The sequence below is a fragment of the Xenopus tropicalis genome, chromosome 6 (genome assembly GCF_000004195.4).
Source record: "Xenopus tropicalis strain Nigerian chromosome 6, UCB_Xtro_10.0, whole genome shotgun sequence".
NCBI classification, from domain to species: Eukaryota; Metazoa; Chordata; class Amphibia; order Anura; family Pipidae; genus Xenopus; species Xenopus tropicalis.
In genome coordinates this window covers 71,440,531-71,466,850 of record NC_030682.2, presented here as the reverse complement: position 1 = coordinate 71,466,850, position 26,320 = coordinate 71,440,531, and the positions used below count along the sequence as shown (strand labels likewise).

At 41.1% G+C, this 26,320-nt stretch overlaps 1 protein-coding gene across 6 annotated transcripts in view; it reads right to left on the bottom strand.

The window, feature by feature from the left end:
* The window catches only part of trio (trio Rho guanine nucleotide exchange factor), a 308,906-nt gene that overhangs the window by 18,878 nt on the left and 263,708 nt on the right, over window positions 1-26,320 (bottom strand). For 3 of the 6 annotated variants that reach the window (XM_012964353.3, XM_012964355.3, XM_031903241.1), the window contains exons 41-49: window positions 25,253-25,322; window positions 23,784-23,873; window positions 12,100-12,192; window positions 11,864-11,914; window positions 11,205-11,282; window positions 9,300-9,491; window positions 8,615-8,792; window positions 7,572-8,347; window positions 843-1,090 (exon numbers count right to left, since the gene is read on the bottom strand). In XM_012964353.3, coding sequence (XP_012819807.1) covers window positions 843-1,090; window positions 7,572-8,347; window positions 8,615-8,792; window positions 9,300-9,491; window positions 11,205-11,282; window positions 11,864-11,914; window positions 12,100-12,192; window positions 23,784-23,873; window positions 25,253-25,322 — 1,776 coding nt within the window. The remainder of the gene's footprint in view (window positions 1-842; window positions 1,091-7,571; window positions 8,348-8,614; window positions 8,793-9,299; window positions 9,492-11,204; window positions 11,283-11,863; window positions 11,915-12,099; window positions 12,193-23,783; window positions 23,874-25,252; window positions 25,323-26,320) is intronic. The other 3 variants (XM_012964354.3, NM_001129921.1, XR_001170948.3) reach the window with 2 other exon arrangements.

The window sequence follows — 26,320 nt, the reverse complement described above, 5'->3', positions numbered from 1 at the left end:
CAAACACGGAGTAGTATAGCCATTTAACAGAGAAGACAACAAGTGTGAGATAAACCTAAGGATTAAGGACCCACAGTGCTTAGGAGATAACAGATAAGCAACAAACCTTTCACTAATCAGGCTACCCAATATAAACAAATTGTTAGCTGCATGTCACAGTGGTAAGCGGTTGGGATCTTTTGGTCTGAAACCCTGTGTGTCAAGTACCAAATATGTCTACGGCAGGCAGCTTGTGCTGCGACAGTGATTTCTCTGTTGGCAAAAGTATGCTTGTAAGCTACGTGTAATAGACAGTATCTCTGCCCAGCCTGTAAAACAAACTGACCGCTAAACATGAATACACAAACAGCTACAATCCTATAAATGTTAAGAACTATGATGCAGTATAATAACTTGTGTTATGAAAAAAATAAGACATATGTTTGTTTGTAATAAAATATTATATATATATATATATATATATATATATATATATATATATATATATATATATATATATATATATATATATATAGAAACGAGTTGCTGGAAAGCTGCACACCATAAGAACAAGATAATACCTGGGTGCTCGTGCAGGAGGTATAGATACTCAGGGTAGGATTGACAGCACACGCAGGGTTTTCATATGAAAAATCACAAAGGTGTAGATGAATAAATGTGAGGCTTTATTCAGTCCGACGTTTCAGTTCCTATCTGGAGCTGTCCCTGATGAAAGTTCCAGATAGGAACTGAAACGTCGGAATAAATATAATTTATTTAATGAAATAGCATAAGCATTGCTGGATATAGTCAACAAAGCATTAACATGTTTTACTGCATTCTTTCTTTTTTTCTATACTCACTTCATAGTTGCATCAGTCATATCAGTGATGATTGCACTTGTGTGACCCAGAACATAGCTTGGAATCCAGCCCTCAGCTGCAGGGCACTCATCAGTGGCAGCTCTGAACACCAGAAACATGTTCTGTTGGTTACTTGCCAGAATTTGTACAACCTCTCCCTGGTAGACATTGATCTCATCCTCCTTCACCGCTGTATAATCGTGCGTAACCAGCATGGTGGAGATATTGCTACTGCTGCTACTTTCACTCTGTGATGAATTTAGTTGGCGGAAAAAGGGTAAAAGAGAAACAGTAAAATCAACTTTTTTGTTTTCAAAACCAGAATAACTGTTTGGATATCATGCTGCCCGCATCATTAAGACTGCTTTTAAATTGGTAAATGTGGATATATAAAACTTGCACTAGACTGCTAAAAACTTGGTCTGTTTAACATGATTTGGTACTGTCATCTGCATTTAATATTCATAAACACAGTTCATTTTAGCTCAAAACAAAATAATAGCACTTCATGCCCAAAGGAACAGCTGCGATATGATACAATACCACAATCAAAAGCCCTCCTGCACCTTTGCCAGACCTGGTGCCACGGTTTATTTTAAATGATCAAGCATAGGTCAAGACTTTGTCATATTCACTTAAGCACTTGTGTGAGTGTGTCCTTGGTTCTTTGCTTTTTAACTTATTAATGATCTGGAGGTGGGCATTAAAAGTACAGGTATGGGACCTATTATCCAGAATGCTTGGGACCTGGAGCTTTCTGGATAACGGATCCCATACCTGTACTGTTTCTATTTTTGCAGATGATACTAAATTGTGCAAAACTATAAGTTCCATGCAGGATGCTGTCACTTTGCAGAGTGATTTGCCAAAATTGGAAAACTGGGCAGCAAAATGAAAAATGAGGTTCAATGTTGAAGGAAAATGGAAAATGAGGTTCAATGTTGAAAAACGCAAAGTTATGCACTTTGGCAAAAATAATATAAATGTGAGTTATACACTAATATTGGGGGAATCCTTAATACAGAAGGATCTGGGTATTGTAGATAACAGTTGTCTAATTCCATGCAGTGTCACTCTGTGGTATATAAAAATTGCATTAATTTAAGGGAAGAAAACATAATTTTGCCTCTTTATAGGTCTCTGGTAAGGCCTCACCTTGAGTATACAGTGTAGTTTTCAGCTCCATTCCTTAAGAAGGGTATTGATGAACTAGAGAGAGAGTGCAGAGACTGCAACTAAACTGGGAAAGGGGATGGAATATTTAAACTATGATGTCAGACTGTCAACGTCAGGGTTGTTTTCTTCTGGAAAAAATTACATGATTACTCTGTACAAGTACAGTAGAGGGGGGATTATAGGCAGATAGGGGGTGTTCTTTTTCCCATAAAAAAAATCAGCAGGCCAGAGGCCACCCTTTAGATTTAGAGGAATGGAACTTTCATTTGAAGCAGTGTAGGTGTTTTTTTACGGTGAGCGCAGTGAGGTTGTGGAATGCCTTTCCAAATGATGAGTGAAGGCAGATTCTATTGATGCCTTTAAGAATTCCTTGGATGATTTCTTAACCAAGCATAATATCCAAGGCTATTGTGATACTGAAATCTACAATGTAACTAGGTTGGTATGGATCTGTGTGTGTGCATTGGGGTTTGCTTGAAAGGGTCGACCTTAATGGACTTTGGTCTTTTTTCAACCCAACTAGCAAATTTGTAAAACTGACTATAATTTGTTGTCATAGCTGAACTCATTGTAACATTAGCCTGACAGGCTGAAATATCCTCTCAGCAACAATTGACTGGTTTATCTTTGCTTGCTCAGGCTAGGAGGAGAGGTTGAGCACCCCATGTTGGATCCTGCACAGTGAATGTTGCCCTTTCGCCTATTTGAGTAGACCAAAAGCAAAGTTTTAGCAAGGTATTTTTAATACAACATTTAAAATAACTAAAAGAGGGAACTTCATGGTGGGTTGAAAAACTTGAAGTCACTGAATGAAATCTGATCTGTTCTTGGCTCCACCCACATTTTCTAACCTTGGACCCACAGTTATATGGTAAAAACCCCTGTGCAAAGTTTGGGGACCCTGGTTTTAATATTGTCTCAATGGCAGCAATTTAAATATCCCCACTGAAACTCAACGAGTGACATCTGATGGGAGGTTGGTGGCTCCGCCCCCTTTTTCTAACCTGGAACTGTAGTTACCCAGTGACTAACTCTGCAAAGTTTAGGGACCCTAGGATTAATAGTTAAAGAACGACAGCAGTTTAAATTGAAACCAATAAAAGTCAATAGGTAAATTGTGATTGGTGGTTGTGGGTGTGCCCCCTTTTTCTAACCTTGAGTCAAAGTCACCCATTGACAAACAGTGGGCACCCTGGAATAAACAGTGTGAGAATGACAGCATTTTAAATTTAAAGCAATAAAATTCAATGGATGAAATCTGATTGGCTGTTAGTGGCCCAACCCACTTTTCCTATTTTTGAACTGCAGGCCCCCAGTGACCAACTTTGCAAAGTTTCAGGCATAAAATTTGTGAGACTGACAGTATTTTACACTTTGCCAATGAAAGTAAATACCCATACCCAGTAACTCTGGAAAGTTTAACAACCCTGGAATTACTTAAATAATGGCATCATTTTAAATATAAACCAATGAAATTTAATGGGTGGAAATGGATTGGATGTTGGTGGCTCCACCCACTTGTTCTAACCCTGAATATGTAGTCAGCCAGTGGCTGACTGTGCAAAGTTTGGGAACCCTGATAAATAGTGTGAGAAAGGCAGCATTTTAAATTTAAACCAAAAACAGTCAATATGTGAAGTCTGATTGGCGGCTCTACCCATCTTTTAAAACCTAAAAATACAGCCCCCTAGTGACCCTGGTGTTAATAGTTTGAGAATGGCAGCAGGTTGAATTTCCACATTGAAAATCAATAGTTACAATCTGATTGGCTGTTGGTGGCCACACCCACTTTTCCTAACTCTGAACTGCAGCTACCTGGTGACTAGCTCTGCAAAGTTTGGGGACTTTAGTATTAATATTTAAAGAATGGCAGCAGTTTAAATTTAAACATATGAAGTCTATAGGTGAAATCTGATTGGCTGTTGTTGGCCCTGTCCACTTTTCTAAACTTGGAACATAGTCACCCAGTGACAAACTGTGCAAAGTTTGGGTACCCTGACATCAATAAAATTAAATCTGATTGGCTGTTGGTGGCTCCGTCCAGTTTTCAAACCTAAAACTGCAGTCCCCTATCGACCAACTGTGAAAAGTTTGGTGACCCTGGTGTTAATATTGTGAGAATGGCAGCAGGGTGGATTTCCCCATTGAAAGTCAATAGGTAAAATCTGATTGGCTGTTGGTGGCTCTGCCCACTTTTTCTAACCTTGAACTGCAGTTACCTGGTGCCTAACCCTGCAAAGTTTGGGGACCCCGGTGTTATTACTGTAAGAATGGCAGCAGGCTGAATTTCTGCCATGTCAGTAGGTAAAATCTGATTAGCTGTTCACAGCTCCGCCCACTTTTGGGCATCCAACAATCATCATATTTTCATATCACTAGGTGATTCAAGTTTGGGGAGTGTAGCTGTAAGATTGGCAGTAGTTTCAATTTTCCCATAAAAGTCAATGGGTGAAATTTAATTGGATGTTATTGGCTCCTCCCACTTTGGTGTCATCCAACAAATGTCACTGTTTTCATTCGGGGTAACCCCATTATTATGTTATTCAAGTTTAGGGAGTGTAGCTTCAAAGCTGTAAGTGTGGCAGCAGTTTGAAAATCTTCCCTGTCAAAATCAATGGGAAAATTGGGGTGTTTGGAGCGGTGCCACAAAAAGGCAGGGGGGTGGGATCACTTAGAAAAGCACAAGCAACCTGCTCTGCTATAGGACGAAGAAGTGTGGAGAGTTTGGGTGTTGTACCCATAAAACTGTAGGAAGAGTAGCGTTTAGAAAATGGGGGGAGCTAAGAAGAAGAAGAAAAAGCAGAAGAATAAGCTGAAGTCGAAGAACAGTATGTTGGGTTTTTCAACCCAACATAATAAACATTGTGTAAGATAGAGCTAGCATTATTACAGTGTAGAATTGATTTTTGACTTTTCCTTTAAATGAAAAGATAACAGATAAGTATTAGAATGGGATTCTAAGGATCGTATCTGTTATCTGCTATTTAACCCCGTGCCTTCTCTCTTATTTCAAAAAGCAACTTTTTATGGTGTTACTGTTCCTTAAAGGTTAATGGTACATATGTCATTTTCTCCACTGGTGTAGATATATCAGCAGAGAAAACCCAAACTGAGGTCTTCTGCCCCTTGTATGTGTGTGCATCTGCAAGCATACTATCACCCTGTCAGCATACACAGAGAGATGATTTTGTCAAAAAAATGCCACTAGCCATCCAAGCTACTATTAAAGGCATTAATAAAGTATGTTATCACAACATCACCCAGCAGGGCATTTTACAAGCTCACTGCTCTCACAGTAAAGAACCACCTACTCAAATTCAAATGAAAGTTGAATGTTTGTGGTGGTTTTTGGGAAACGTGATCTAGTGCAAGGTATTGCAAACTATGTAGCAGAGTTGAAGGAAGCATGGATAGTTTAAAAATATGCCTGACTGATATACACATACATGATGACTTAATTTTGAAAAGCATTACAACTTTATAATGCAGCTTAAAGACACCCTAGGGTTGACTCACTAAAATGCAATAATGCATATCGCATGTTATTTTGCGTTAAAATTGACAAGAAATTTTTTTTTTTCGATTCGTTAAAGTATTATTGCGTGCGTTGTCGCATACCGCATGCGTTAATTTTAATGCTTTCTGTTAATTTACGTGTAGAAATAATACTAAAGCATGATTCACAAACACTTAGACGCGCTAAATATCTCATTTGTCTGTGCAAAAAATAACACCTACTTGAGGCAGGCGGTAATTATAGAAGTACAGTTAATGAGCTTTTGGCAAAATATGGACTTTGCAGTGTTATTTATTCAAGTATGTGTTGGCCCTAGAGTGATGCATCCTCCAGTTTGCAGGGAAATGGTCATTTTCTTAAAAGTAGTTTTACGAAAGTAATGCCGTGTATGGCTAATATGGCGTGCGTTTTTTCGCACATGGCGACTATTTGTGCGTGATGTGTTCATTAGCGTGCCTTCCGCCAAATACCGCACGAAAATAGTCTTCGCGACTTAAGTAACGCAAGCAGCATCGCATCTAAATTAACGCAAATATCCTTGTAGTGAATCGTGCGTTAAGACGCAAAAAATTAGACGCAATAAAATTTTTACCGCATGCTATAAATAGCGCTCATTTTAACTCACTTTAGTGAATCGGCCCTCCTGTGTGTTATGGCCTTCAGAAAAAAGCCCAGTTCATTAAACGTATGTGAATCAAGTTGTGTATGTGATGTGAATCAATAAATAAACCCTTTTTTTTTTTTTTCTCTCCTAAAATTACTCTAAACAGTGCCTGGAATAACGTACCTCTGCATTCAGGTTTATTTTGTTTCTCTATAACAAGCAGCTGAACTGCAGATCTATTACTGTCCAGCGTGAAGTTCCGCCCCCTTTTCCTTTCTGAGCACACCTCCTCTCTCTAACTATGATGACCTCAAGGAGGTGCCTACTGCCCATGCCTGATTTAGAAATTTTAAAACACAAGACTTACATATCCTTTAAAATACATGTAAATGTGTTAATGGCAAAAATAAAAGAACCAAGCAAGTCTTAAAACAAATTCACATTTACCAATCCAAAAAACATCCATCCAAAGGAAATATTAAAAAGCAGTAAAAGTACATGCTGAGGAATGTTTGAAGAAAGACTAAAATTAAGAAACCAACACCCTAATTTAAGGTCAAAAAGGCAAAACAGTGTTATAGAAGGTATGGGAACAGCTGTAAAGGGTGCTCCATACTCATTGAAAAGATTTTAGTTTGAAGAATTATCCAGTAGTCTTCTAATCAAATTAAGTGTAAAGGTAAATCAGTGTAACTGCTGTGGTTCCAGTGCTGAATAACCAAACGATAAGTGCAGAACAACAGTTAAAAAAAACAACAACAGTCTTTCATGTGCCAATATTCATTCATGGTGAATTTGATTTAATGTATTCAGCATCTGTTGCACTTGCTTGACTGCCTCTCATTCCTAATTATCTCAATGTTTCCACTGGGGATGACAGTGTGTGTAAAATGCATCAGCTGAAGATCCATCCAATTCAAAATATTTAAGTTAGTTAAATACAAAATTCAGTGACAAAAATTAATATAAATATCCCTTGTATTAATTAAAACAGGTTCAGAATGGAAGTTCCAATATAATTTCTCTAGTTTTAGGAAAGCAAGAAAAAAAAAATTGCTCCAGCCAAAATCTCACTGTGTGATATATTTTCCTCTGAGTAGAACCCCATACTAAGTCTTGATATGTTAATCATTTAGACATTATTTTTTCATCTTGTTAAGTAAGATAGAGACAGTGTAAGAATAAAGCACAGAAAGTGGTTATTAGTCATAAATATTGGTAGAAGCAGATGGCAAGAGAATCTAGGGTTAGCTAGACTTTCATGTGCTGGCACAAATATCAAGTGTATATAATGTATAAGGAGATCAGAAGAGTTGATTATTTTCAGAGCAGGGAAGCACTAGAGAGCCAGCTGTTAGTAACGCAGTGAAGGCAACGAGCAGAAAGGAAGCACTGGAAATTTTTCAGAAGAATTTGCGCAGAACTCAGGTACCTCTGTCCTTACCCCATTACTCTGAGTGGAGTGAACGGACTGCTCACTAGTCGAGGAGCAGGTGCTCATGCGGTCTGTATCCTTGCTGTGTGTGGAGTGCCGATGAACTTGTCGCTGGAGAGAGTCACTGTCTCCAGGGAAAGTGAAGGAGCCAGGTCGGCTGGCTGGAGATCCTGGAATTGAGCTCCAAAAAGAGCCTTTCTGAAGGGGACTGCTTGGTGGCCCTGATTCCTTACCAAAAGACGATGGAAAATTAATTGTGACAGGAGAGTTGAGGGGTGAGGCAGAACCATTTCTTGGCTTTCCTAAGGTTAGAGTGCCCATAGTGCTTCTAATTCGACTGTCTTCTGTGCTCCCACGCAATTCTTTCTGTGCACCATCAGCTAAGGTTGGAATGCCACTAGCTGATTTCCTGGGGCCATCAAGCATTTTCATCTTTGGCACTGAATTGGATTCTTTATCTCGCCCGCCTGTCTCTGGAGCAGCAGTTACTCTACCTTTCTGGCTGGGGTTATTGTCTAAGGAGAGGTTGAGAGGTACAACTGGTGCACGGCGAGCTGACATACCTGACATCTTGTCTGCCTCTGACTGTGCCGAAGCTGCAGAGGAGACCAGGACTGGAGAGTGGTGTCTAACAGGCTGGGGAATCCGAGAGGGCCTGCTTCGGCTGGAGCCACCCAGCCCACTACAATTGCTGGGACTGCTGGTAAAGGTGACGTTGCCACTACTGCTTCCACCAGTGTGATTTCTGTGGTATTCAATTGGTGATGTCAAGGCTATAATGACAACATAATTACTGTTTTACCACAGAAAATTACAGTAATGTATTTATATGTATAAATTAATGCCTTCATGCTATGAAAAATATATGAAGGAACAAACTTTACAAATACTATAAATTTGCTTAGTAATATGCATAGAGACATGCAAGCTTTACCCTAAAAGAGTATTCAAGTGAATGACCTCATACCTTATATAAATTTGTACTCTATATTTTGAATGGGGTATTTCCCAAAAATAAATTGCAAAATAATGTTAGTTACCATTTAAAAAATTGCGCTGGTTTTCCAAAATTTGGTTGATTTCATGAATCCATAACTGTCTCACTCCAGGCGATGAAGAATGCAAAACAAACATCTCTGTAGAGTCAGCAGACCTTGACAATAGTGCAAACTTGCATGGATCACTATCAACACACTCCTCTAAACTAAGGCAGCTCACCTGTACAGAAATAGTATAAAAATATGAAAGGAAACATCTGTTAGAAGGCTCTAAAGGACTTAGTATCACATTGAAATCACTATACAGGTGTAGGTTCTTTTTAGACCACACAAACATGCAATGGCTAGTACTATAGTTTAAAAAAATGGTTCTAACAAAAAGCCACAAGTGGTCTGGTAATACTGTTCTTTTACAGTGTAGCTCTAGGGTAGCTTACAGGTTTGGAGTTAGCAGGGAACATAGTAGTTGCTATTCTAGTAACTATTTTTTTTTGTTATTTCTTACATGTAAATAAGTAAAACCACTTTCACTGGAAAAGAAAAGTTGACACATCAAATTAATCTCCCACACATAATGATGTATAATGAGCTGCTCCTTATAAGAAAATTCTTTTTATTAAAAATCCTTATTCGAAAATGATTTATGCAGAATTAAAGTATTAAACATTGCATATATTATTAATTCCCACCAATTACATCAAATACTCCTCAATGGAGTATTACTTACTTTGATATTATTTTTAAAAAGAAATCCAGGTGTAGAGTATCCTTTCTTTTTATCTAAGGGCTCACTAAAGATGACAATTTGTTCGAAAAGGAAGACCCGCCTTTCTTTGCATCGGGGCAGAAGACCAGCGTCCTGCTCAGTCACAAGGAATGTGTCTTGCAGTAGCAGCTTTCCTTGGGCAACTATTTTGCCCTGTTGGTATCAAATGAGATAAGACACAAATTATTATTTGTAATGCTGCTAATATATGGTAGGTGTTCATGAATTACTTAAAAAACAGTAGTTTTCTATGTAAATATAGTTTAATGCTATAGGGAAAATGTTCAGATTGTCCGGAACAATTAAAGACTATAAATATTAAACATCAGTATGGCACATTTGAGATGATGAAATAACTTGGCATTTACCGTAACAGCAATAGTTTAATAACTTGCATGTGCTGCCAAAAACATCGCAGTTAGCATCAAAATAAGGATTCTTGCCATCAGGGACAAATAAAGTATGTTTTCAGAAAGACATAGTAAAAGATTCACTTTTAACTAAAATTTATTACTTAGCCATTAGGCTATGGTTACCATTCGTCCCTGCTGTCACTGTGGTAATTGTCCCCATTTGCCGTCCCCGTGGGGCAAAAAACCCCGTGAATTCCCTGGATCGGCAGGCATTCAAGAAGCCAGCTTAGGAGGTCCTTCGTTGCAGAAGACGTCAATGCACAAATTGGCCAATCAGGGAGCCAAGAGCAGCACCACATTCCATCATTCGCAGTAAACCTTAGGTGCCTCCCTCATTGGCCAATTTGTAAGCTGAAGTCCTCGCCACGAAGGACTGCCATACTTTTTTCACTAAAAGATCTGCTCTGCTCTGTAATCTGATCCCCCCCCCCCCCTCTGCCCCCGCCTACAGCTACAAACGGAGGTAAGGAATGCACAGGACAGAAGCGCTCAGGAGCAGGCAAGCAGAAACGGCAGCTCTCATATATTTAAGTGTGCTGGCAAGAGGTTGAGTTCTGGAGGGTATTATACATGGTATTGCCACTATGTCACCCTGCTATGAGTTCTGGGGGGTATTATACATGGAATTGCCACTGTGTCACCCTGCTATGAGTTCTGGGGGGTATTATACATGGTGTTGCCTCTGTGTTGATTTATATATTTACTGAGGGTGTATCAGTAAAACTGAAGTGGTATATTGGGTGTGTGGCCTAAAAATTTGCCACGGCGCGCTTCCGCGTGCTGCCATTTTTGTCTCTCTCCCCAGACTTTGCTCAAAAATCTGCCCACCTTACATTAGGCTTAAATTATTGTGTATGGCAGAGGGAATAAACCAGTTGTTTCAAAATGACATGCTCCATGTTATTAACAGTCAAAGGACATCCCTCAATTCATCATTAAGAGCATATTGTCACTGGCTAATAAACCTCAGCTAAAATTGTGGTGCATCTGTATACCGTGAATCTACTTTTTAAACAATGCAACTAAAAAGACTAAAAGAATTATAGCTGGGAAGAAAAGTGCAGGCAGGACTAAGTGAATGTCAAGTTTGTGACTAATAAAACACAGAAGCTGCCTAGATTTTCTTAAACAGACACCACTATAGCAGCTGCAAGTGACAGCAACAGGTAGGATCTGGGTATCTCCAGAAGATAAGTTGGAGACATCTGCAAATCAAGTCTCATATGTAAATGTAGCATTAATGAAAATGTTATTTGCTTGGTTATTAAATAAATTGTTTTTTGTGCTCAACACAATTCTTGCAATGATGCACCACCTCTAGACTGAATAATAATAAAAATATTCTAATTGTATTATTTTTATTTTGTAGAAACACAATCCCTTCTTCATTTATAGAATTGGGGAGATGTCTATACAACTATGTAGGTGGCAAGAATAGAACAAACAACATTACATCAAATCCTTGCAAACGACCAACATTCATCATGTCATTACACCGCTTCGGTACGATACACATGACTTCCACAGCTCTCTAAAAAAAAAAAAAAAATCAAAGAAATATCAACAGTAGCTTGGAATATGTTAATGAAGCTTTATCAAACCATTTCTATGGATCAACAACATATATATTGCTGTATATGCCTATATGATTCTGTTCCATTACATTTTGAATATTTACTAATAAAATATTTATGGTAAAGAATTAACTAAAGAAAAACTTTCCAAAGTCATGCAAAGTTTCCACCTGCAGACAACTTCACGTGACTTTGGAAAAACAAAGTGACACAAAGAGCTTTCCATCGGTGACTCCTATTGTTGCCGGGGGAAAGCCTTTTCGGAGCGGTTTGATGCCCGTGTTAGCAGAGATCTATTGCAGGTGGCTCACCCCCCCGTGGGTTCTTGCCCTAAAGGACATAAAGATCACACACATTTGACTCAAGCCTAGCACTTTAAAAATTAACCTTTAATAAAAACACCTGAATAAGTCTCCTGAGAATTTTTTTTATTTTTTAATAGTGCCAAAGCCCTTAAAACCCTGTATAAAATTAAATAATTTTATATTGTGACATGTTGCATTGTTAACTTTCCACTTATCAGAATTAAAGTAAGTACCTCAAGTTCTGCTACATCTATGCAAGCCTTCTTAGAGTACTTGAGAAAATCCTAAAAGACACAGGGAAATAACTTAATGAATGGTATATATAATTTAGACGTCATGGACTTCAATATTTCACTTAATTTTTTTATCTAATTACTTAAAGAATTTCTATTGTGGTATGCATGCTAAAATATGCGTGAAATTAAAATAACAATAACTTATCAATAACAGATAAGCTCTGTTAACATACCTTTAATAGCAGCTGATATTTCATTATTCTTTGTATGGGTTTTATTAACAGATCTGTAAGCTGAAGTCGATGGCCCAGACGCTGTTTCAGGTCCTAGTTGTTGCAAAATTATACTTTATTAGTTTTTTAAGTATAATAATACATTTTTTTTTATACATTAGGTGCTGTGACATTGTGCAATTCTCCCCCAATATGGCAGATCTTACTGACAAAATAAGCTAGACTTTGATAATTAGTACTCAAAAGGCTTAAAAAAGAAGCTTACATTAGGGTAAGGCCGAATGGGGTAATTTGTCAGTTTCTTGTACCTGTGAGTGCACATGCATGTCTGAAAACACACTACTGACATTAAGGTGAAATTGCCCTGTGTACCATTAAGCTTAAAGGAACAGTAACACCAAAAAAATTAGAGTTTTAAAGTAAATGAAATATAATGAACTGTTGCCCTGCACTGGTAAAAGTTGTGTGTTTGCTACAGTAACTCTGCTATAGTTTATATAAATAAGCTGCTGTGTAGCCACGGGGGCAGCCATTCAAGCTGGAAAAAAGGAGAAAAGGCACAGGTTACATAGCAGATAACAGATAAGCTCTGTAGAATACAATAGTGTTTTATCTGTTATCTGCTAAGTGCCTGTGCCTTTTCTCCTTTTAATGGCTGCCTCCATGGCTACACAGCTGCATTCTTTATATAAACCATAGTAGTGTTTCTGAGGCAAACACTCCAGATGTACCAGTGCAGAGCAGCAGTACATTATATTGGAATTCCTTTTATACACTTGAATTTTTTGGTGTTACTGTTCCTTTAACATTTTTATAAATATAATAAATAATACTAAAGTGATGTATTAAACCAAACATCAATCTCTCCACATTAAATGTAACATTAGAAATATGCTAGCTTGAACAGTGAAATCTGCCATGAAAATATTTGCAGGTCACCTGTTTAAAGGAGAAGGAAAGGCTAATAAAGAGTTAATCTCAAGCTGCAGGCATACCTTCAGTTCTCTCAATAGTGCCCTTAAGTCTCCCCATATTTCACCTGTTCAGATGATCAGAAGCCAAACAGGAAGAAAAAACGCTGAGCTGTGTAAAGAAAGTTCCCATAATGCCTCACTCCTTCACCTAGACCCAGACCAAGTGTACATGCTCAGTTAGTAAGACTATCGGGCACATTCATGAAAACACAAGTTCGAATCCCGAATGATACATTCGGATTGGATACGATAATTTCTTAAGATTGCAATTATCACGAATATGCTTACGAAAAAATCATATTAGTCACGATAATATTGTATTGGCGATCCGAAAGTCACAAAATTTTCATATCCAAACGATCGTAAAATGCAGGAAAACCTTTCCGACTTTAATCCTTCTGTGCATGAATTTGGAAGCCTTCCATAGGAATCAATGGCACTCTGCAGCTCCAACCTGGCCCAAGGAAAGTCACGATACCGAAGCTTGAATGAATCCGAAACTTTCGTACTCGGTATGAAAAAGTCACGAAAAAGTTGCGCAGGTACGAAAAGATCAAACGCTCGGAGCGTTTGTGGATTAGTAGATGTGCCCCTATGAGTCATATTCCTGCTGATTGGCTCAGATCCACATTCCCAAGGGGGGGGGAGTAAATTCTTAGGATTCTTAAGGGAGGGGGGAGCAGGAGAGGGGAGAGAGCAGAGAGTTGTCTCTTTCACATGAATTACAGACACAACAAATCTTTTGACAGAGAAGTCAGTTCAGGGTTTCTGTGAGTGCTTATGGCTGTATTTACATAGACCTTTCTGATAAAGCTTACTTAAAGGACAATGAAAGGTTAATATAAATTAAGAGTAAGTCTAAAGGCATTCTTTTTAAGTACTTACTGCAAATCTATATTCCCAGATCCCTGCTTGCTTCTCTGAGATATGGTGCTGGCAGCCTACAGCAGTGTGAAGACTACAGTGACATCATTAAATCTCTGTCCTTCCTGTAGGCTGCCAGCGGCAGCCTTCCTATTCTCTGAGCATGTGTGTAACTTGATCCTGTCTGCTGTTCTGAGCTACACATGCCCACCAGCCAATCAGAAGCGGATCTGCCAGAGGGGAGGGGGGGGGAGGGAATGATACACATGTGCAGTATGAAGCAAGGAGGGAAAGGAAGGGAGAATACCTTTTTAGAGATGGCTGCCTGTTCTAGAAAATGTGAAGTAAGTGTGACTGAGTAAATATTTGATTAGGTGAGCCAAAAGTGTGGCATTTTTACTAAAGATAGAAAATGAGGAGCGCATCGCGGCCGAGGCCAAGACTAACCCTAAAAAGTTTTTTAAGTATATTAATAGTAAAAAGATGCAGGTTGAGGGTGTGGCCCCATTGAGTTATAGTAACAATAAGGAGATTTTATACTCACCGGAAAATCCTTTTCTCGTAGGCCCGAACTGTCAGTGCAGAACGTGTGGGTTTTGTCTGTGATCACCTCTGGAGGCAGGACAGAGAATTGAACTTAGTGGCTCCTGGTCCCTCCCACTGTATATAAGGCTCGTCTCCACCCTCGCTCCTCGTTCTGTTGGTAAGCTCAGTCGGTGGAGACAGTACAGATAGAAGGAAGGCCAAGAGACATAAGGTAGAAAGATAGCGAGAAAGAGGTCCCAGTGCCCATACTAAATCAGCCTGGGTGGGACTTACTGCACTGACAGTTCGGGCCTACGAGAAAAGGATTTTCCAATGAGTATAAAATCTCCTTTTCTCTATCGGCCCTCCTGTCAGTGCAGAACGTGTGGGGACGTTCCAAAGCTGTCCCTCTAATTGGGTGGGTAAAACTTTAGTATGCCATGGATAGTATATTTATTCACTATGCCACAGCAGCCTGTAAGAGACTTTCCGACCAAACGCGGCCGGTTGTGATGCATAAACATTTAAAATTTAACAAAAGTATTCGGTGAGGCCCAGGTGGCTGCTTGGCAAATCTGCTCTGCGGTTGCCATGTTCTGCAGTGCCCATGATGTGCCTTGTGCCCGTGTAGAATGGGCTTTAACTTTAAACGGTCTGGTAACTTGGTTGCGGTCATAGGCTGTGTTAATGGTGTCTACTAGCCAATGGGCTATAGTCCTTTTAGACACCGCTTTACCTTTGTAAGTTCTGGAATATGATACAAGCAGGCTATCTGAACATCTGTAGGCTGCTGATCGTTTGAGATAAATGCAGACCGCACGGACAACGTCCAACTTGTGAAATCGTTTCTCTTTTTCATTAGTTGGGTGTGGACAGAAGGATGGTAATATTATGTCCTGATTCATGTGGTATTCTGTCACCACTTTTGGTAAGAAGCACTTTGTCGTGGTGTAGAGTCAGCCATGGTTCCTTGCACGACAATGCTGCTATTTCCGAAACTCGTTTTGCGGATGTGATTGCAATTAAGAACGCCACCTTAAGTGAGAGCCACTTGATGTTGTAAGTGGTTCGAATGGTGGTTGTTGCAGTGCTGTTACCATTGGTAAGCTCCATGTTGCAAGTGGTTCTTTTAGTGGAGGTCGAGATCTGGTTACTCCTCTGATGAACTGCTGTACCATTGGGTCCTCAGCCCACTTGGTGTGCGTTAGCGCTGTAATTGCTGAGATCTGTGTTTTTAGGGTACGGAGACCCAGGCCTTTCTGAAATCCGTCTGTTAGGAATTCCACAATCTGAACATTGGAGCCATCCTCCCAGCAGATGTTTTGTTGTGTGCACCAGTTCAGAAATGTTCTCCACACCCTGTGGTATACCTTAGATGTGGATTGCTTGCGAGCCTGTAGCAGTATCTCTATGGCGTTCTTTGAAAGACCTCGCTGTTTCCACCAGTTGGTCTCAAGAGCCACGCAGTCAGGCGGAGCATCGCCAGGTTGGGATGTTTTATTGGTCCTTGTGTTAGAAGATCGGGTATGAGTGGTAATCGCCAGGGTCTGTCCACTGACAGATTGATGAGGTCTGTATACCAGACTCTGTTTGGCCAGTCTGGCGCTATGAGAATCGTGGTTGTGTTGGTGTGTTTCAGTTTCCTGATAATGCGGGGTAGGATGGCTAGTGGAGGGAAGGCATATACCATCCCGAAGTCCCATGGGACCACCAGGGCATCCACTAGTGTTGCTCTGGGGTCTTGCGTTCTGGCACAGTACATCGGGATTTGGTGTTGTGTCGTGAGGCTAACATGTCTATCTCTGGGGTACCCCATTTGTGGGTTAGTTGGAGGAAGATCTCTGTTTTGAGTGACCACTCCCCTTGGTCTATGGATGTTCTGCTCAAATAATCCGCCTCCCAATTCAGTACCCCCGGTATGTAAACTGCTGAGATGCTGGGGACTGTGTTTTCTGCCCAGGTGAGTATGCGTGATGCTTCTTGCATTGCCCGCCTGCTGCGGGTGCCCCCTTGTTTGTTGACGTACGCCACTGCTGTGGCGTTGTCGGATTGTACCCGGACCGGTCGAGTTTGTAAGATTTGTGACCAGTTTTCGAGTGCTAAGGCGATTGCTCCAACACGTTGATGGGTAGTCGACTCTCCTCCCTGGACCAGGTTCCTTGGAGTGTGAGGTTCTGATACACTGCTCCCCACCCCGTGAGGCTGGCGTCCGTAGTCACTACTTCCCAGGAGGAGTGCACCCAACTTTTCCCTTGTCGAAGGTTGTTTTCTGTCATCCACCAATGTAGACTGTGTCTGGTATTCTGTGAGATTGGTATTGTCTGGTGTAGGTCTTGATGGTTCCTGTCCCAAAAATTCAGTTGTAGTGGCCTGAGGTGGAATCTGGCAAATGGCACGGCCTCCAGTGTTGAGACCATGAGGCCTAGGAGACGCAGACAGTCCTCTGCTGAGGTGTTGTCCCTTGTGCAGAATGCTTGGGTTGTCGCTATCAATGTGTTGATTTTGTCTTGAGGTAGTAGACCTTCTGGTTCCTGGAGTCGAACCGAAGACCCAGGAATAGGATTGTCTGGCTTGGTGTAAGGCAGCTCTTGCGGTGGTTGATCAACCAGCCATGTTGTGTGAGGACACGGAGGCATAGGTTGGTGTGTGAAGTGGCCTGCGCTTGTGTAAGTAAGCGTCTTGTAGGTCTATGGAGGTCATGAAGATTCCTGGTTCCATGGCCGCTGTTACAGAGCGCACTGACTCCATCCTGAATCTTTGGTTCAAGACCATTGGATTTAGGGGCTTTAAGTTGAGTACCGGTCTGAAGGAACCTTCCTTCTTTTTTACCAGGAACAGGTTGGAGTAAAAGTCCTTGTATTTGTGAGGGTCTGGGACTTCCTCTATTACTCCTGTTTGTAGCAGTGTGTCTACTGCCTGTTTGAGTAACTGTTCCCTGTGAGGTGCGGTGGAAGATGGGAGAAATCTCCCTGCCGGAAGCTGTGGGGAAAAAGGTATTCTGTATCCTTGTCTGATTATTGATAATACCCAAGAGTCTGTCACATACGTCTCCCAAGTCCCAAGGAATTGTTGTAGTCTGCCCCCTACCTTCTGTGCCCTTTTTTGTGGGCCCGAGTCAGGCAGAGTTGGGTTTGCCAGTGATAGGCTTTTTGTTGCTGCGCGCCTGCTGTTGCCAGGTGGGTCTACCTCGCCTGGTACTCTGGTTAGTCGGCGAATTTCTGAATTCGGGACGGGAAGAGCGAAAGGACCTGGTTTGGGAATTCCAAGGTCTTCTCCCTGAATATCTGTTTGGAGGATCAAATTTGGGTTTCTTTCCCGTGGGTAGAAAGGTACTTTTCCCCCCTGTGACCTCCGCTATGATTTGTTTTAGATCGGGTCCAAATAAAGATTACCCTGTGAATTTTAGCGATAATTTAATTTGGATTCTGTATCTCCTGTCCAGTGCCTTAGCCATAAGGCTCGACGTGCCACTACTGTGTTAGCTGCTGTTTTTGCTGCCAGTTTGGTAATTTCCATTGCTGCCTCTGCTAGAAAGGACAAAGTAGTAGTTAGCCTCTCAACCTCCGTCTGGAGTTGTTGTTTGGAAGATGGCGGGTGTCGTGCCAATTCCTGTGCCCAGTGTTTGGCTGTGCGGGCTAAGCCTGCTGACGCGGCTGCCGGCCTAAGTATTGCTGCAGCTTGAGTGTAGGCTCGTTTAAGTGTAGATTCCATTTTGCAATCAAGTGGGTCTTTGAATGCGGCCTCCTCAGCAGGTAGGGCCGTTTGTCTTGATAGTCGGGCGACTGCTGAATCTACCTTAGGAGCCTTGTCCCATTTCTTTTGATGCTCCTCAGGTACGGGGTAAGTTTTAAAGAACCTTTGTGTGAGTGCAACCCTGCGCTCTGGCTGGTTCCATTCGGTATCAATCGCTTGTGTAAGTGAATTGAATATTGGGAACGCCAATTTAGATTTCTTTTGGACTCCCAGCAATCTATCTGCCTTAGATCGGGTCACTGTCTCATCTTTGATCCCTAATGTTTGCATCATCTCTCTCAAGAGTTTTTTGACACCTCTGGGGTAGCAGTGGTTGATCCTTCCCCTTCAGAATCAGAATCTGATTGAGATTGGGAATGACCTGATAAGTCTGAACCCCGGCTAGAAGTCTCCTCTATCTCCGAATCTGGGGCTAATCCTTCCTCTGATTCAGAGGAGGATTTTAGGGGGACCACTACTTTACGCTTTTTGTTACCCTGAGTTTTATCACGTACCCTTTGGGTGTGGGTTGGTTGCACAGTGTTCATGATCCACTGTAAGAATTCCCCCAGTTGGGCTGGTGCCTGGGCTGATGTACAGTGGAGGAAATAATTATTTGACCCCTCACTGATTTTGTAAGTTTGTCCAATGACAAAGAAATGAAAAGTCTCAGAACAGTATCATTTCAATGGTAGGTTTATTTTAACAGTGGCAGATAGCACATCAAAAGGAAAATCGAAAAAATAACTTTAAATAAAAGATAGCAACTGATTTGCATTTCATTGAGTGAAATAAGTTTTTGAACCCCTACCAACCATTAAGAGTTCTGGCTCCCACAGAGTGGTTAGACACTTCTACTCAATTAGTCAACCTCATTAAGGACACCTGTCTTAACTAGTCACCTGTATAAAAGACACCTGTCCACAGAATCAATCAATCAAGCAGATTCCAAACTCTCCAACATGGGAAAGACCAAAGAGCTGTCCAAGGATGTCAGAGACAAAATTGTAGACCTGCACAAGGCTGGAATGGGCTACAAAACCATTAGCAAGAAGCTGGGAGAGAAGGTGACAACTGTTGGTGCGATTGTTCGAAAATGGAAGGAGCACAAAATCGACCTCGCTCTGGGGCTCCACGCAAGATCTCACCTCGTGGGGTGTCAATGATTCTGAGAAAGGTGAAAAAGCATCCTAGAACTACACGGGAGGAGTTAGTTAATGACCTCAAATTAGCAGGGACCACAGTCACCAAGAAAACCATTGGAAACACATTACACCGCAATGGATTAAAATCCTGCAGGGCTCGCAAGGTCCCCCTGCTCAAGAAGGCACATGTGCAGGCCCGTCTGAAGTTTGCCAATGAACACCTGAATGATTCTGTGAGTGACTGGGAGAAGGTGCTGTGGTCTGATGAGACCAAAATAGAGCTCTTTGGCATTAACTCAACTCGCTGTGTTTGGAGGAAGAAAAATGCTGCCTATGACCCCCAAAACACCGTCCCCACCGTCAAGCATGGGGGTGGAAACATTTTGCTTTGGGGGTGTTTTTCTGCTAAGGGCACAGGACAACTTATTCGCATTAACGGGAAAATGGACGGAGCCATGTATCGTGAAGTCCTGAACGACAACCTCCTTCCCTCTGCCAGGAAACTGAAAATGGGTCGTGGATGGGTGTTCCAGCACGACAATGACCCAAAACATACAGCAAAGGCAACAAAGGAGTGGCTCAAGAAGAAGCACATTAAGGTCATGGAGTGGCCTAGTCAGTCTCCGGACCTTAATCCAATAGAAAACCTATGGAGGGAGCTCAAGCTCAGAGTTGCACAGAGACAGCCTCGAAACCTTAGGGATTTAGAGATGATCTGCAAAAAGGAGTGGACCAACATTCCTCCTAAAATGTGCGCAAACTTGGTCATCAATTACAAGAAACGTTTGACCTCTGTGCTTGCAAACAAGGGTTTTTCCACTAAGTATTAAGTCTTTTTTTGTTAGAGGGTTCAAAAACTTATTTCACTCAATGAAATGCAAATCAGTTGCTATCTTTTATTTAAAGTGATTTTTTTCGATTTTCCTTTTGATGTGCTATCTGCCACTGTTAAAATAAACCTACCATTGAAATGATACTGTTCTGAGACTTTTCATTTCTTTGTCATTGGACAAACTTACAAAATCAGTGAGGGGTCAAATAATTATTTCCTCCACTGTATGTGGTTGTGGGTCCCAAGGCATGGCTACAGGTTCCTCTGTGGCCCCTGGTTGAGAGTTAGTTGCAGCTGGTAGTGTATTAGTGGGGGGAGTATTTGGTGCAGACACAGGTTCCTGTGTAGGTTGAGTCTGTGGTATTTGTGGGGAGAGTAATGGTGGCACAGTCAGAGATGGGGATTCTGATGTAGGCTGACAGTCAGACCAATAATTTCGCTCAGATTTCCTCAGTGAGTGCTTACAGACCTTGCACTTAGGGAATTTGTCAGGTTTTTTCTGTTTTTTAGCCGATTGTGCTACCTCTCTGAGGTCATTAAGTGAATCAGACTTCTCCATTATAATTCTCCAGTTAACACACTGTACTCACGATTTTTAAGTAGTTTATGGTTTGTACTACCTCTCTAGGTATTGCTCCCACGCTACAGGAGCTCTCTCTGTTGGTCTCTGCTAGCTGCGCGTCTCATAAGGTAGGCACGCTAGCAGTTCAGTGCGCAGATCTAAGCAGCCGCGCTGTGCTGGAAGCAGTATGGCGTGTGTGTGATGTCAGCGCGCCCCACTTCCTGTGGCGCGAATCTGTTAATGGCGCGTCTCTGCTTCCCGCCCGTTGCCTAGCAACTGGCGGTTCTGCGCACCTTATGTGCGCGCGCAGGGGGTTCGTGCCCGGGGTCCGTCTGACCCCTATGATCGCCCGGTATGCTGTGGGGCCATGGCTATAGAGGCAGCTCTGCTTGCCTGATGGAAGTGGTCGGACAGCTCTGCGTGTCCTATTATACAGCCCATTCCTGGCGTTGCCTAGCAACCGGCCTGTGACGACCAGTGCCCTAGCCCCTGAATGCAATAGGCAGCTCTGCGTGCCCCAAGGGGTGATGGGCGCCAGGAGATCACAGTGGGCAGCTCTGCATGCCTTGTGATCCCATAACAGTAGGGTCCAGTGAAAAGGCAGGTCTGCGTGCCCCAGGTGTGGTGGGCGCCAGGGGATCACAGTGGGCAGCTCTGCATGCCTTGTGATCCCATAACAGCAGGTCCAATGAAAGGGCAGCTCTGCATACCCTTGTGAGTTCTTGTAGTTGAGTAGTACTCATGGTTGAGTGTAGTAATAAGAATAGAACAAAATAATAATAATAAATAAAATAAATAATTGAAATAAAATGTATAAGAAGAAATCTGTCCTACACCTCCGAGGCAGGACAAAGAACTGAGGAGCGAGGGTGGAGACGAGCCTTATATACAGTGGGAGGGACCAGGAGCCACTAAGTTCAATTCTCTGTCCTGCCTCCAGAGGTGATCACAGACAAAACCCACACGTTCTGCACTGACAGGAGGGCCGATAGAGAAATGGTTACAGCGGATACAGAAAAGGCAGATGTGCTTAACCAGTTCTTTTCTTCTGTGTATACAGTAGGAGCCAGAGGGCCAAGTCCCACCCAATAGCTGCACTGTTGCCTCAGCTCCAACTACACAGTGGTTGGCACAGGATATGGTTCTTAAAGGGTTACACACGATAAATGTAAACAAGGCACCTGGGCCAGATGGAATACACCCTCGGGTACTGAGAGAGCTAGGGGCAGAATTGCAGTGGCCCTTGTTTCTGATATTCTCAGACTCGCTTTCATCAGGTATGGTACCTAGGGATTGGAAGAAGGCGAATGCCATTCCCATATTTAAAAAGGGAGTAACATCTCAGCCTGGCAATTATAGGCCTGTAAGTTTGACATCCGTGGTGGGCAAGTTATTTGAAGGCTTGTTAAGGGATCACATACAAAATTATGTAGCGGAGAATGGCATTATGAGCAGTAATCAGCATGGCTTTATGAAGGACAAGTCATGTCAGACCAATTTAATTGCTTTTTATGATGAGGTAAGTAAGAAGCTGGGCAGTGGGGATGCAGTAGATATAATCTATTTGGATTTTGCCAAAGCATTTGATACCGTTCCCCACAAACGACTGCTTTCTAAGCTAAGGTATATTGGTCTTAGTGAAGTCGTTTGCACATGGATAGAAAGCTGGCTACAGGATCGGGTACAGAGGGTGGTTGTTAATGGTACATTCTCTACTTGGAATAAGGTTCTCAGCGGGGTCCCTCAGGGTTCTGTACTGGGTCCACTTTTGTTTAATTTGTTCATAAATGACTTAGGGGAGGGTATTATGAGTAATGTATCAGTGTTTGTAGATGACACAAAACTCTGCAGACCAGTCAATTCTATCCAGGATGTGACATCCCTGCAGCAGGATCTTGACCAACTGGCAATCTGGGCAGCTAAGTGGCAGATGAGATTTAATGTGGATAAATGTAAGGTCATGCACCTGGGATGTAAAAATATGCAAGCCCAGTATACCCTTAATGGGACTGCACTAGGCAAATCCATAATGGAGAAGGACCTTGGAGTCCTTGTAGATAATAAACTTGGCTGTAGCAAGCAATGCCAGGCAGCAGCTGCAAGGGCAAACAAGGTTTTGAGCTGTATTAAAAGGGGTATAGATTCACGGGAGGAGGAGGTTATTCTTCCCCTTTACAGAGCGCTGGTAAGGCCCCATCTAGAATATGGTGTTCAGTTTTGGTCTCCAGTGCTCAAACGGGACATTATTGAGTTAGAGAGAGGGTCCAGAGAAGGGCAACTAAGCTGGTAAAGGGTATGGAAAGTCTCAGTTATGGGGAAAGACTGGCCAAGTTGGGTCTGTTTACACTGGAGAAGAGGCGCTTAAGAGGTGACATGATAACTATGTATAAATATATAAGGGGATCATATAATAACCTCTCTAATGTTTTATTTACTAGTAGGTCCTTCCAATGGACACGAGGGCACCCACTCCGTTTAGAAGAAGGGAGGTTCCATTTAAATATTCGGAAAGGATTTTTTACAGTGAGAGCTGTGAAGTTGTGGAATTCCCTCCCCGAATCAGTCGTGCTGGCTGATACATTATATAGCTTTAAGAAGGGGCTGGATGAATTCTTAGCAAGTGAGGGAATACAGGGTTATGGGAGATAGCTCTTAGTACTAGTTGATCCAGGGACTGGTCCGATTGCCATCTTGGAGTCAGGAAGGAATTTGTTCCCCTCTGCGGCAAATTAGAGAGGCTTCAGATGGGGTTTTTTGCCTTCCTCTGGATCAACTAGTAGTTAGGCAGGTTATATATAGGCATTATGGTTGAACTTGATGGACGTATGTCTTTTTTCAACCCAACTTACTATGTTACTATGTTACTATGTAAACAATAGGAGGACTATTGGGCAGTATGCTTTTTAAATTTTGACTTGCATTCTCCTTAAGTTTTTATCTTTCTTTCTCCTTTAAAAGCAGTTTTTAACAGTATGTCAACATTTAGCAATAATTATAACACCTTAATGATTTCCCAATATTAATGTTCTATTAATAAAACTGCTGCTTACCTCAAAATAGGTATCAATGTATTCTGAAACAATATGTTCAGACTTTGGTTTATTTTGGCAGTAAACTATGTACATATGCAATCTTCTTTCCTGTAATGAAAAAAAAAAAGAAAAGAAAAAAATATTATTGGCTATACAGCACAAGAAAAGCATGGTTGAATGTGTCCTCTAACTGGACAGTAAATATTGGATGTACTTTGTTTTGGCACAAAAAAAGAAATGAAAAAGGGGGGGTTAGGTCTTTTTGTTAAGCAGAATTTAAAAACCCAAAACAAAAGAAGTAGTCATGGTGGAAAATAAGGTCTGAAGCCTTATTTGTTTCCCATTTCATAGACTGTAAAGCATTAGGGAAATTAATTGTAGGGAACGCCGTAGATCCTCAGCTTCTGTTACAGATAGAAAAGGATACTAGTTTGGAGCAAGTCTAACAGGGAATTTTAATTACCCAGATATTCACTGGAGCAATTGTATGGCCAGCGTGAAGTGATCCCTAACAATCCAGAATATTATGGCAAAAGTGCAAGCACTAGAACCAATGTAACAGTGATTACAGTGTTATCAGCAAAGACTCTATAGGGCTCATGTATATTCGCAACTGCAGCTGTAGCAACTTTCCCCGTAGTCAATTGTGTGTAAAACGACATAAAAAGTTACTTATGGCAAAATGTGCTCCTTGCCCATAGTTATGCTCTGTGCCAATCAGTCCTTCCTGCTTTTCATTCCAAATCAAATTCTGCTGTACCTTTTGATGCTGGGGAACCTTGGAGCTACCGTCACCTTCTTAACAGACAGTAGCTCCAGGGTTCTGTTCGTGCCCATCACCAGCAGGCATAGCACCTAAAGAGCCAAGAATCATGGGCAGGTGTCACTTCACGTCAAACATCCAAAACGATGCCAGGCTGTCTTCCATACATTGCATCTGCATGCATGTGCTTGTGGTAACTTTGGCAAATTGGACACAATTGCGGCAGGCACAGCACAATTGTGCCAAGCAAATCACCTCTTGTGAATGCAAAGATGCTGGAATTCTGGGAAAAAACAGCGCATTATGGGAAAATATATGGCGATTGCGCTTAAAACTTGGAAGTAAGGAAGCTAGGAACAGGATTAAATACTACAAAACATCAAGGTTTTAAGATGTTGTACTGGGTTAGCCATTGGAAAAATGCAGAAAATGTAATGTTAGGTGACACCTTACAAAAAGTCAAAGAAGAAGAACCATCAGAGTTTCAAGACCTACTCAGCAGGGTCACAGATGGCTCAGCTTAATCAATTTTTGAAGATGTGCTTAAGGGGAGATATGATAACTATGTATAAATATTTAGTGACTGTGCAATATAGCTATATTGATTATTAGAAGACAATTTTTACAGTGTATCAAACATTCTAATAAATCTATTCAGCTTCCTGTGATATATACAGAAAATATACAGGATGCTAGCCAGTTTTTTTTACTTTTGTTTACTTACATGCTTGACAAATAGGGATGCCAATCTTTCAGGCTCATCCAGGCACCTTTCCAGTTCACCCAAAAAAAAGCTGTGGATAAGCACAAGGGAATTATTTATCTGCTAAAAGAAGCAACATATGGGACAGAATTATCAAAATGTGACTTTAGAGCTTAATACGTAAAAACTCCATGTTTTATTCATTCCTGTGGGATTTTAAAAAGTGTAGTTATCAACTGGTGAATTCTAAATAACTTCCCCAAGAAATTCTGACACCTGAATTTGAATTCCACTTTCAATCCCAGTTCTGCAGCATGAAATCTAACTTTAAAGGAGTTGTTCACCTTAAATTAATTTTGAGTATAATGTAGAGAGTACTATTCTGAGACAATGTGAAATGTATTGTTAATAATTAATTGATAATGATTAATACTTTTTAAAGGAACAGTAACACCAAAAAATGAAAGTGTATAAAAATAATTAATATATTATGTACTATTTCCCTGCACTGGTAAAAGTTGTGTGTTTGCTTCTTAAACACTACTACAGTTTATATAAATACCCTGCTGTGTAGCCATGGGGGCAGCCATTTAAATTGAAAAAAGGAGAAAAGGCACAGGTTACTAAGCAGATAACAGATAAGTAGCATATATTCCCATTGTATTCTACACAGTTATCTGTTATCTTCTTATGTAACCTGTGCCTTTTCTCCTTTTTTCAATTTAAATGGCTGCCCCCATGGCTACACAACTGCTATTTCTGTTAACTACAGTAGTCTTTCTGAAGCAAACACGCAACTTTTACCAGTGCAGGGCAACAGTACATTATATATTAATTATTTTTATACACTTTCATTTTTTGGTGTTACTGTTCCTTTAAAGTATTTAGTGTTTTTTTTTTTTTTTAGCAGTTTCCCAGTTTGTAATTTCAGCCAGTCAGGAAGATAAACAGGAGAATACTGAATAGAAAGATAATAAATAAAAAGTAACAATAACAAAATTGTAGTCTCACAGAACAAATAATAAAACTATGAAAATAAAAAAAAAATGAGACCACTTTGGCCGCTGAGAACTGGTCATTCTATAATAT